The 12,313-nt window shown below is 46.9% G+C and overlaps 1 protein-coding gene across 6 annotated transcripts in view; it reads right to left on the bottom strand.

Annotated features, from left to right (window-relative positions):
* Window positions 1–12,313, bottom strand: part of tiam1b (TIAM Rac1 associated GEF 1b) — a 46,529-nt gene that overhangs the window by 16,015 nt on the left and 18,201 nt on the right. Inside the window, exons 1-12 of one of the 6 annotated variants that reach the window (XM_061826574.1) lie at window positions 11,979–12,131; window positions 11,670–11,744; window positions 11,177–11,316; window positions 9,699–9,793; window positions 8,710–9,622; window positions 6,380–6,830; window positions 5,049–5,221; window positions 4,715–4,939; window positions 3,057–3,242; window positions 1,236–1,382; window positions 1,071–1,145; window positions 177–347 (exon numbers count right to left, since the gene is read on the bottom strand). In XM_061826574.1, coding sequence (XP_061682558.1) covers window positions 177–347; window positions 1,071–1,145; window positions 1,236–1,382; window positions 3,057–3,242; window positions 4,715–4,939; window positions 5,049–5,221; window positions 6,380–6,830; window positions 8,710–9,612 — 2,331 coding nt within the window. In that variant the 5' untranslated portion in view covers window positions 9,613–9,622; window positions 9,699–9,793; window positions 11,177–11,316; window positions 11,670–11,744; window positions 11,979–12,131. Of the gene's footprint in view, window positions 1–176; window positions 348–1,070; window positions 1,146–1,235; window positions 1,383–3,056; window positions 3,243–4,714; window positions 4,940–5,048; window positions 5,222–6,379; window positions 6,831–8,709; window positions 9,623–9,698; window positions 9,794–10,214; window positions 11,089–11,176; window positions 11,648–11,669; window positions 11,745–11,978; window positions 12,132–12,313 lie in introns of those variants that run through there. The other 5 variants (XM_061826573.1, XM_061826577.1, XM_061826576.1 and 2 more) reach the window with 5 other exon arrangements.

Here is a 12,313-nt window from a genome sequence, read left to right as displayed (position 1 = left end):
TGTCATCTTCTGTGTGTATGTGAAGTAAAATTACTTCCGAGGGAGTCGCAACGGAGGAACTAAAGGATGAAGTGGATATTCAGACATAATTATAAAAAGGTCGACAGGGTATCACGTCATGTAGATGAAAGTACTCGGGAAGATGTTTCGCTCGAACTGCGCGAACGGCGACCAACCTTGCATATGGTTTCCAACACGCACAGCGCCGACTCGCCGGGCTGGATGATGGTCAGCACCGGCTGGTCGTTGGGCAGACACACCCAGGAGGGGGTGAGGTGGTCCGGCAGCCAGATGTCACTCTCCGTGCTGGGCCTCGGGATGCTCTTCCCCGTTGCCTCCTCGTTTGGCTGCAGCGGGAGACGCAATGAGCCAGACTGACTTAATCTCAGTACAGTACATTGGACTCAATGTTTGCAGTTTGTTAAAACCACAAAACATTAGTGTGTTTAGAGCTAGTCCAGTGACCCAGCCCAGCTCCAAATCGAGCAAAATCTGTGAGGAACTGACATCCAGCCAAAAAAGCTTAGAATTGCCTGAACGTGCCACAAGATGGCGGCTCAACAGGTTTTCTATTAGACAAAGCTGCACTCCATGACTGTCCAATCCTCACTTCAACATAGTTCCTTCGCCATAAGATAACACAGACGTGGTTCTGGCATGAGCACAAAAGGAGAAAATGGGTGTTACCGCAAATAAAAGTACTCCCGAAAATACAAAAGTAGGTGAATTTGTGAATTGACTCCATGTGCTTGAAATTATCGGGGACTCGACTTGACCTGCCACAGCTATTTGGGACTTTAAGGTTAAGACATTAAAGTTACTTATGACTTGGATAATGTGATTTACTTCCACCTCTGGCAAAAATTGTTCTTGAAGTGAATTTTTATAGGTTGGCAACTCTGAGAGTACCTGTGAATATTTGTTGAAAAGCACGTTTTCTGGTTGTTGTGTCATCATATAAGCACATATCGACAATATCATTCCAGATCTGGAAAGTGTGGCTTGTGCCTTTTGATTAGAGATATGACTTGATTAAGTTCACTACAAACAGATTTTAACGTAAATCTTACTTGGGGCTCCTTTGGCGAGTCGATGTATATTCCATCTGGAGTCTTTTTCACAAGCTCCTCTCCATCTGTGAAGACCTACCAAGACCAGACACAACATTTGTGTGCAATACCACGAGGGAAAAAAAAAATGTAGAGTTGAAGGTAACAGCACGGCCTAACGCATACCTGGTTGATGCTGGGGTGGGCCCTGGTCTTCTTCTTGGAGGTGGTGTCCAGCCCCCAGAGGGACGAGAAGCGGCTTTTGCGTTTGCTGCAAGAGCGTGACATGGCGTGCGCCCGCCGCCTCACGCCGCTCTCCGTCCGAGCCGCCACCTGAATTCACAACGCAAGTTGCGTCCCTGAAAAACGCTGGAATACTTCAAGGTGACAGACGCAAATTATTGCAGATTATTTGTGGTTGTTGTGGTTATTTCTATTATGCAAAGAGGTGGTTATCAAAACTAGCAAGAGAGCAGCGATGGTGTGAATTTTTTAACATGCATTATCATGTGTGTACCTTGGACTATCACTCTTTTGTTTTCTCTGTGACGTGCATGCACACACAGCCACAACAATGAGGCGCTCTAAACGGACAATTTTCTGGCTGTGGGCTCAGCTGGCTAATAATCACACATCGCAATTGCTGATGTTAACAAAGGACGGCAGGATCCGTTTCAACCACGCCCCAAAAAATTAAGACGCAAGAAGTCTGAAATTATGAAAAACAGTTTACGGCTGTATCTCCACAAATGCGTACTTCATGCAGTTCCCGATCTTCCAACGTACAGTTACAAGTTCAGACTATATTAAGGAGTTCAATACGAAACAGCATGAATTTTTAACGTCAAAAATTGTAAAGAGTTTGGAAATAAGTGGCACCGTGCCACTTTTTGGCATCCTTTAGTGGGCGGCGCTTGACAAACAGAGAAGGGTCGCTTCCGTGCTGCAATGGAAACCAAAATAAATCTTGCCTTGGCAAGAAGAGACACCCAACGCTGGCCACCATCCACAGTTGTCCTTTGTTTACTGTGAGGCCTTCTGCGTTGCTGAATTCATTGGCGCCTTACGCCACCGCTATCTTCGCAGTCATCCCGCAATGGAAAAGCGAGCGCCGTTGGGATGAAATGATGCACGATCGACCGTGCGCAACTCAAATGAGTTCAACTGAGCCATTGTAAGGCCAGCTGGAAATGAGGCTACGCGGGAGCAAGAGTTCAAAGATCCGAACGGTGCCTTCAGGATCCTAAAAAAATGCTCGACTGTGGCTATTCGTGGACACGAAGATGTGTGGGAGAGTCATCGAGAAAAATACAAACATGAATATCCCACCCGACTTGTGTGTAGTAGCTCAAACGCCCACTCGCTTGGCAACGACGGCACGTTGGCGGCGCGGTTTCAAATATATCTTTTCCTGTGCTACGGCTGCTTTTAGCTGCAGGGTCATGTGACCCCGCTGCCTCAGAACCTCCCAGACGGACGCCAAAGCTCAAGTCTGACACCCCGGCACCAAAATAACATCACTATTCCTAACTGGATACATATATTTTTAGGAAGTTATTCAAAGATGGGCACGGGGAGAACATGCAAGCTCCACACAGGCGGGGCTTTGAACCCCGATCCTCAGAGGTGCGAGGCAGACACTCAAACCAGTCATTCCACCCACATAGTCGGGACATTAACTATAAGAAAATCAACAACAAAAGTATAATTGACTGAAAACAAGACAGATTGACTGAAAAAGTGGCAGGATAATATTAAAGGATACATTTTCCCCCAATTAAAAAAGGGAATGTTAGAAGTAACGAACCGTACATACAAATAGTAATTATTTATCACAATCCAGAAACTCAGATTCTACAAAAGTGTTCAACAGATTTCAGTGCATGGCTCAATATTATTTGTTATTACAATAAATACTTGCATGTAAATTCACAGTTCTGGTTTCGTCCCGCAAATTGACGGCCAAATTCCAATAAAGCCACGCAAGGAACGGGAGGCCCGACTCACCAGAGCGTGGAAGGACGAGACGGAGAAGATCCCCAGGCGGCCCATGGCCAGCTTGGTGGGGCGCGAGGCGAAGGCCAGCAGGCGCTTGGGGTTGGGCAGCTCGCCGCCCTGCAGGCTGGCCAGGTAGCAGCGGAAGCGGAAGAGATCCATGTGGAACTGCTCGAGGTTCTGCTCCCACAAGAAGATCTGCCGAAGGACAGCGAGAAATTGTTGTTTTCGCGTTCCGAGGGTGATGCTTACTGGGGCAGTAGAGCAACTGATTGCGCTCATCCCACCGGGCCGGTCCCAGTTCTGGCCGGCGCTGTTTGGAAGAGGTGACCCATCTTTGGCTGCCAAGGCAGCGTCAATGGCACACATTCCACTGGGTGCCAGCGTTTCATGCATTTTATCTATTCACTTGGGCACAATGGGAAAACTGACACTGACCCAAGAGAACCGCACAAACCGGGCACTATCTTACAGGCCCGACAAAGACCACTTGATCCGCCTTGAAACGGGCCCGTAAAAGATAATTCATTAATATACAAGGAGAGGCAGGGCGGGTGATTGTTGCCAAATGCATGCTGGGACAGACGCTCACTGGTCATAATATTAGGTACACCACTTCAAATTGCAAGCGCAGAAATGTCAACATCAAGAAACATCCAGCGAGCATTATGTTAGTAAAAGCAATATTGTTTTGAATACCGTGATACACTATGTAGCTGTGGGCGGTACGGTGCCGCAGCTGGTAAAGTGTTGGTCTCACAGTTCTGAGGTCCAGGGTTCAATCCCAGACCCGCCTGTGTGGGTTATCTCCGGTCACTCCGCTTTCCTCCCACATCCCAAAAACATGCAACATTAATTGGACACTCTAAATTGCCCCCACGTGTGATTGTAAGTGCAGCTGTTTGTCTCTATGTGCCCTGCGATTGGCTGGCAACCAGTTCAGGGTGTACCCCGCCTCCTGCTCGTTGACAGCTGGGATAGGCTCCAGCACTCCCCGCGACCCTCGTGAGGATAAGCGGTGAAGAAAATAGAGGGATGGACTATGTAGCTGTACCTAATGAAACAACCTTTGCCCAGTTTGCGTTTCAATTTTATTTCCCAATAACAGATGATCTTTGCGATCATAAATTTCGATTGTTATAGTCACTGTGAAGCCCTGTTTTATTTTATGTAATGATGTCTCCAATAATTTTAGGACTCTCTCATAAACAAAATATTTTTTAAAAATATTTATTCATTTATAACGAATCCTTTATTTCTACAAACATGCCACATCAATAGTTTTATTTGGGGGAAATATTCAAAATTAACTACTTTCAGTGTACTTTACAGTGTATAATTTAATTACTATATATATCCTCCTAAACAACAATATTTCATTCGGAAACACCATATTTATTTTTTTCTTAAGAACCTATTTTATCTTTACTTTTTAGGAAACCGTAACACCCTTTGTTTTCATTTGAGGAGAGCCAAATATGAATAGTTTGTCTTCCCTTTAGGAAGTGCTACATGAATAAATTTGTCTTTGTAATTGGAAAGTCTCACATCAATAGCTTGTCTTCTTTTTAGGAAATGAACGATGCAGACAAGTGCAACAATAACTGTCTGAAAAAATCATTCTCAATGTGGGGAAAAATCAAAAATTGCAAACATGCGCAAAAGAGTACCTGATCCAGAATTGTCTTCCTCTTCTTGGCGTCGGTAACGGCGGACAGCTGCATGTCGCCCATCTTCTTCATCTTCTCGTCCATGTCGATCTTTTGCTCCAGCTTCTTGATCTCGGCACGCAACAGGCGGACCGTGTCCTCGCGCCGGTGCTGCCGGGCGACGGCAGTGGCGCACGCCGAGTGGACGGCCGTGATCCAGTTCTCCAACTCGGTCTGGCTGCACGTCTGCGCGGCCGCGTGAACAACGACAACAACAAAAAGTTGTCAAGCGGAAATATTTTGTAGAATTGACTTTTGAATTACGTGTAAACAAATAGGGTGTTAACTTTCTCACCTGGAACAAGAAGGCATCTCCCAGGGAGTTGCTGAGGCAGAACACAAAGTCCTTTTTGGGATGCTCGGGTACAGCCTGCACGATGCTGTTCTCCGCCCAGATGGCGTGCTTGGGAACGCTGTTGTTGTCGATTCCCGAGCGCCCGTCGGTCTCATAGAAGAAAAGAGTGCAGCCTGAGCGAGGGGGAGAAATTGATTACATGGTGGTTACTTTGAAAGTGGAGAGGACTGATCGTGAAGGAAGCTTCATTCCGCTCTCCAGGGGCCTGACGTGAGAAGTGCAGCTTGCGAGAAAAATAAAACGGAAATACTCTGGATCCGTTCCTCAGTATCAGGGGAACGCTGTACGAGTAATTTATACATGAAACTTTTCATGATATTTGCCAAAAATAGGCATCAGGTTCCCTCCGAGTGGGGCCAGACAGATCCGAAAAGTTTTTTTTGCTTGTTTTTTTTTTTTTACTTTGAAAAAAACTCTACCGGAGGAACAATAGAGTGGATGTCGTAAATTGTTGTACAGAGACGACGGCCAGAGTCCCTAGTGGGGTAGGCGCCGCTTCTATAGGAACAGTCTGGGAACCAAATGTCCATCATTGGTTCTATGGAAGACATTTTGTCACAGATATGTACAAAATGTTTTGTTGGGTTGTTTTTGAGTAACTTGGCAAAACCTTCCTGCGAGCAAAAGTCAACTCGAAATGCTCTTTACGTTTCACCATCAATTTTGTGCTACAGAAAGGCGATTAAATTGCCAGTCCCTCAATGATCATGTTCACCATGTCTGAATTTCAACCACCTCTATTTTTCAGTCAAGTTACCTGATTAAATTTAAATCACAGCCTGCGGTCCCTCCCCAGCCGTCTAGTACAGCACTTAATCGTCAATAGGATCGCGGGTATACTGCAGCTGACTTCGGGTGAGAGTACACCATCTACTGGTATTCAGCCAATCTTCTAGCATTCCTCCAAAACTAGTTCTCACTCATTTTCACATTTATGTCCTTTGTGGAACTCTAACCATGTCCTCTGAATCTACATGCCTGAAGTCCGAACAGACTAAACAACAGCCACCCCAATTTGTCACCCTTCCAGTCTTTTCGACTGCACGTATAAATGAGGGTAGAGTTGGTGAAATTATCATTCGGGCAATTAACCTTGTTCTGTCAATGATTGTGTCTTGGTCCAATGACATTATGGGTCGAAACCTAGTCTTGTCTTTTTGGGTTTGTAGATTTCTTTAGTTGAGAAATTTCATGGCTTTACTAGAGGTGCAGTTTTTGCCATTCGAAAGTACATCTGATGAAAAGTGTTTCAATGTGAATGCGTGACAAACCTTTGAGGGACACCCAATAGCTTTTCCACTTGCGTCTGGCGGCCGACTCCACCTTCTTGTTCTTCTTGTGCACCAGGAAGTTCTTGACAGCGAGCCCCCCCGCTTTGCGCACCATCCCCTGCGCGCCTGCGCCGAGCAGCGGGTCCGACTGGTAGGCGGAGCTCATAGTGCTCTGCTCGTCGCTCAGCACCTCCTCCAAGCTCTCCGTCTGGCATGAGCTCCTCTCCAGCTCTTGGCGGAAGTTCTCATAGACACCCTGGGCGCAATCGGCGGTCCCGCCGCCGCCGCCGTTGCTGCTGCCGCTGTCGCTGCCGGCGAACACGCTGCCGCCCGCCGCCGAGCACACGGAGAAGGAGGCCGACATGGTCTTGTAGCGGCGGGACTCGGCCTCGGCCGTCACCCCGTCGATGCCGCTGTCCTCGTACTCGGTACCCTCGCCGCCGGTGACGTCCTGCGGGGCCCGTGATGGGTGAGACGGCATGACGACCACGTACACTTCATCACAATCCAGTAGCTCAGGTCCTTATTTCTTCTTCCGGATTTTTCCCTATTCAGGGTCACCGTTTTTGGATGAGGTTTTAGTGGAATATATAGATATATTTTTTGAACAGAGGCTCTTTCCAATTACTTTTATACGGGCTGTCTTGCCAATCCTCACCTACAGCGGCTAGGTCAGTTTCCAGCATAAGGCAATCACATTCAAGGACGAACTAGACTTAGACTTGACCCTAATTCAGAGATCGGGATTTATCAGAGTTACAGAAAAACAAGTTGCCTGGAACAAAAAGTTTCTGGTCTAAGCGGTACTGTCGCTGTTGTTCAAGTGCAGGCTGCCCTCGCTGTGGCACCACTGCGTCTGACCCCCCCCCCCCCCCCCCCCACACACACACACACCCCCACCCCTACTCCTACACACATGGCCAAAGGCTCCTGGGAGATGGAAGCAGGGGGAACGCAGAGCTCGGTATTGCCGTCCAATCACGTGATTCAATCATGCGCTCCGCAGCTCCTTTCAGTGCAGCGTTTTTAAAGTGGGGGGTCGGGGGTGCCTCGCGCTGACAGGCCACCATGCACACTATTTTTACTGTGACACTCTTCCACGGGCCTCCGCTCATTAGCATGACAAAAGGCCGAAGCATTTTAAACGGGGAGTGACTTCAAACTCACCCCCTCCACTCCCAACATCTCTCTTCTGGACCAAGAAAAACAAGCAGGGGGGAAAATGGGAGCTTTCCTCAGACTGTTAATCTGATTGTGGAGTTTATGCAGCAGAGGAAACACACAATGAAAAGGGGGAATAAATGAGATGTGTGTATGGTAAGGCTGCGAGGTCTTGTTTGTGTTGCCACCAGGCTGCATTAGGATTCCGGCCTGGTTTTCATTCTCTATCTAGACAGCAAACGAGACAATATCCCCGTTTTGATGGCGTTTACGCTACAAACGCAAGCGAGAACTGAGTTGTGTCATTTTTGTTTACACAAGGCATGCTTTGAAAGCTGGTCTCAAAAGTGGAGGTCAAAGATTTTGATAATGGGGCGCACATTAGGCACTAGAATACTTCTCGAGATACCCAGCACAGATTTAGGTGCAGGATGCAGCCAAGCAGCACCAAAACTTGAGAGTGTTGTCAGTTATTTCAGTGACCATTACAGGTATTTATTTCCGTAACAAAATGTTATGCTGAATTTTTTCCAGGATCATTTCATTTCTGTACAAAGTGAGATTGTCGGATACTAGCCCGGATTGCAAATGACAGTATTTGCTGTCTATTTTTCTTTCGAGTGCCATTAGATCGTTACAGTCACTGTATATTTACAGTTTGGCATTTGCATACGGTATTCATAGATTTATTTATTTATTTTTTTTTTTTTTGGGGGGGGGGGGGGGTGAAATTATTATGCATTATAAAACTTTCTGCGCTCTGCCCAAAGCTGCTTTGCACCATCTGGTGGCATTTTGGTGCCAAACACCTTTGTTGACCTGAGGGGAGGAGCCTTATTTAGTCAGGCCATAGACTTGTTTAATAGGAAAATGTGCTTTGATGCCATCTTGTGGCCTTTATGAGGAATTACGTTTTATTGGGTTAGGGGTGTCAATTATTCACAGATCGCTATCTGCAAATTTATCAATGTTTGAAATAAACGTCAATAAATCACTCAATGAGAATAGGTTCCAAACAATAATCTAAAAGTGTCAAATTCCTAAATGCTTGATTGCAAATACATTCACTGTAGTTATCTCATGCAAAAGCATGTTGTCTTTCAAGGAATTCGAAGCAGATTGGCGTACAAAATTTCGAAGCAGATGGGTGTACAAAATGAAGATCTTACCTGAATGGTCTGCGCCCTCCTGCCCTGCATGGTGGCGCTCATGGGGGCCTGGGACGCGCGCAAGCCTTCAGAGAGGCAATGCGAGCGTCTGCAAGGCAGCGTGAAGGCGCTGTATGTGTTGCTGCCCTCCTCACAGATCATTTTCTCATCTTCGCTCCCTCCGGCGCCTCGTTTGCCATCGTGCAATTTGGTGTAGCGGCCGTTGGGTTGCCTGCGACTGGGGGTCTTTTGGTTGTACAGTTCGTCTAAGGAGTTGGCCCGGTCTGTGGAGTCTCCGGGAGTGGAATGCAGCGGGCCTTCGTCCATCAAGTCCCGCTCTGTGCCAGGGGTTATCATCTCCTCCGTGCTGGTCAGGTGGTCTTGGCTGAGATCTGACAGGGAGTACTCCAGACTGTCGTCTCGCCACGTGTCCGCCGACTTAGATCGTTTCTTCATAAAACCGGCAGGCTCCTTGGTGCAGTCCCGAGTGTCCTGGAGATACGTTACCTCGCCCGCGTAAATGTCCTCATCCTGCACCTCGTCCGCGGTGGGCCCGGGGAGGGTGATAAGCATGGTGTTGCCGTGCGCCGTGGGACTGGACAGGTCGTGGTGGAAGGACATGGGCCTCAGGTTCATAACCACCCGGTCCACCCAGATGGGACTTCCAAAGTCAGGCAGGATGTTGGTCTCATTGAAAGGCTCCAGACCATTTTCAGCCAAGGACTGCGGGATGCTGGGGGTGCTGCTGGAGCGCGTGCTGGCCTCAGAGTTCCTGTGCTCTATCTTGCCCGACGAGGTGTGCCGACAGTGTCGCGACTGCTTGTTAGAGATGCGGAGAGAACGCGACATATGCTTCCGTGACAAATAGCCACGTTCCGTACCAAAGAAGGCATTCTCCCCGTGCTGGCTTTCCGCATTTCCCATGATTCAGCGACTGAAGAACATTAAAAGGCTTATGTACCGTCTTCCTAATAACGACGTATTAAATGGGGTCTGTTGCGTCAGCCTACCTGCAGGGTGGACGCAACTTCTCGGACATGTTTCTCATCAATCCAACTTCGTACAAGTCTGGAGCTTCACCCCTTGTGACGATCCAAAAAAATCCCTAAAGAAGAGAAATGGCAAAGTGAGACATCTTACCAGAAATGTTAGATTAGTCAGTGTTGCGATGAGGGAAATTTGAGAAATCCAAATCAAGCAATTCTATTTTCTGGTACTGCTCGTGCTGTTCATGGTAACACGGAGCTGCAGCCTCTCCCGGATGATTTTTGGGCAAAGAAGGACTAGGCCCTGGACTGCTCATCAGTAAGACACAAAGCACAGATAGAGAAGGACAACCAATCAGTCTCTCATTCACACAGTCACTCAGTGGGAATTGAACCTGGACTGAAGTCGGAGGAATTTGGGAATTAATTGTTGAAGTGAACATGAAGGCCATCCTGGCTGCAAACAACCAGAGGAAAACAAAGCAATATAGAAGCAAATACAAACTCTACAATTTAATACAGTAACAAGTGAAATAATACCATCAGGGACCATCAGAGCGTCCCTGCCGGCCAGCCTCTTCTGGCACAGCCAAGAACGAGGCACAGACCACCTTGGGCTGGGTCCCCGCTCCTTAGCCGGACCAAGTCGGTCATCAGGGGACCTCGCCACCAGGACGGCGGTCAATCTCAATGCTGAGCCCATGGCAGCAGCGACCCTCACGGCAGCGGACTTCGCCACCGATTAAGGCGCTTTGGCCCGGTGACGTAAGGTCGGCAAGCACGAAGTGCGGCTGAGCGTAAAAAGTAAAGATCAGTGTTTGGAAGTTTTGCTTTTCAATGTATTTTAATCATCTGAATTCTGGCCTTGCATAACGCAGCATAATGGGTGGCTTTGTAAATGACTACAGAGGTCTGTCAACCACTCAATAGTAAGTTCCTGTTTAAGTTCCTGCATCAGGCAAGCCCCTAATTTAATTAGACTTTGATAGATTACCCAACAAAGTGATACAGTGCATTTGACTTTGCCTTGAGTGCTAATCAAAAAAGGTTCCATACAAGAGTCATCAGCACTATACAGTAGTTCATTAATACCCACGGCTGCTGCTCCCGCCCACTTTATACCACACAAATGGTCATCTTAAAATGTTGCGTGAGATCTGACAGGTCTTCCCATATTTAGAATGCAACAGAACAGCCATAAAAAGCTTTCTGAGAGTCCCTCACACGGACGAATGCGAAGTGCCGATAAACCGCGACGTCATCACGAGGTGTCATTTCGACAGAGGTGAAGTGAAGCGGAGGATGCTATGTGTTAGACGAAAAATAAATCTCGGGAGCATCAACAGATGGGGCAAGAGATTAACTGACTTCCTCCTAATTTGTGCACCCATCCTCTTAAGAGGACCAGAGTGGAGCCCAACCCTCTGCTTGCTGCTGCATGCACTTACGGTGTAGAGGTTGGAGGGAGGGGGGGGGGGGGGGTTACGTAAACTGGTACTGACCCTGTTTTTTTTTTTCTACCTCTTGTTGTACCCTTTCCTTTCATTTTGCTCGCTCATCACCTCTCGCTCGTACCGCAGCGTTCAACATTTGAAGCCCAAGGACGGCCGCAATCCATTCTCGTGGGCCCGCGGCCGATTGGCTGTGACATTCAGGAAGGGGAAGACAGATGAGAGAGAAAAAGGCCGACTCATCTCTCCCTGACAGAGCGCTAGAAAGACTCGCACGTTTACGCCAGGCCGTGTGTAGATGCAAGTCGAGGGAATGTTTGGCTCATTAAATCACGGATGCAAGTGAAAAAAAAAGACAAAAATACCCAAAAAAGGTATCGGAAAACCAACTGGTGAGGTACATTGTGGTCTTAATTTTACAAAGCGTTTATGTATTTAACTGTACAGTAGCAGTTCTTAAAAATTGACATTAAATCTCATCATCTGTCATTTTTTGCTTCTTAGATGTCTGACCATGAGTCAAAAATCGTATCAAATCTCTTACCATGCTACTTTCACCCTTTTGTGGACGGGCCTCCACGAGAAACTCCACAAAATGACAGTGTCAGAAAATGTTGAGCTGTAACATAGCGTTACATTAAAAATAAAAAACATCATTGATTCCAAATAGAGAAAAGTCACTTCAGACTATAATGATGACATTATAGATAAAGCATTAAAAAAAGGCTGAACAAAGAAAAATAATAAATGCACATTTAAGTGACCACATGTAGATAATCCATCCATTTTCTTATTAGGTAATAATGAATATTAAGGACTATCAAAATTAGCAATACAAACACATTTAGCTCACCGTTTTCATCATAACACAAGTCTCCAAAAAAGACCAAAAATAAAGGCATCTTTTTACGAGCCAGCAAGTTTATATTACTTTAATATCACTTTTTTCCAGGCGAAGAAGTCAAAGCAGTTCAAGGCAGGATCCTGACATAAAGACTGTGATGAAACTATGATGTCGTCGAGCTTGCCTTTATGATCAAAGCACTCTGCGAGCTTCCGGAAAACGTTGGTCTCGGTTTAGTGTGACGTTGGTCGCCGATCTGCATGTGAGTGTGCAGGCGTGAGCTGTGACCAACAGCAGCTCCTTGCGTGGGTGAGCTCATTTAGTTTGTCATTTCCTCTTTTCCT

The sequence above is a fragment of the Syngnathoides biaculeatus genome, chromosome 8 (assembly GCF_019802595.1).
Source record: "Syngnathoides biaculeatus isolate LvHL_M chromosome 8, ASM1980259v1, whole genome shotgun sequence".
NCBI lineage: Eukaryota > Metazoa > Chordata > Actinopteri > Syngnathiformes > Syngnathidae > Syngnathoides > Syngnathoides biaculeatus.
Note: the sequence above shows the minus strand (reverse complement) of the source record. Positions and strands in the feature narration are given on the sequence as shown.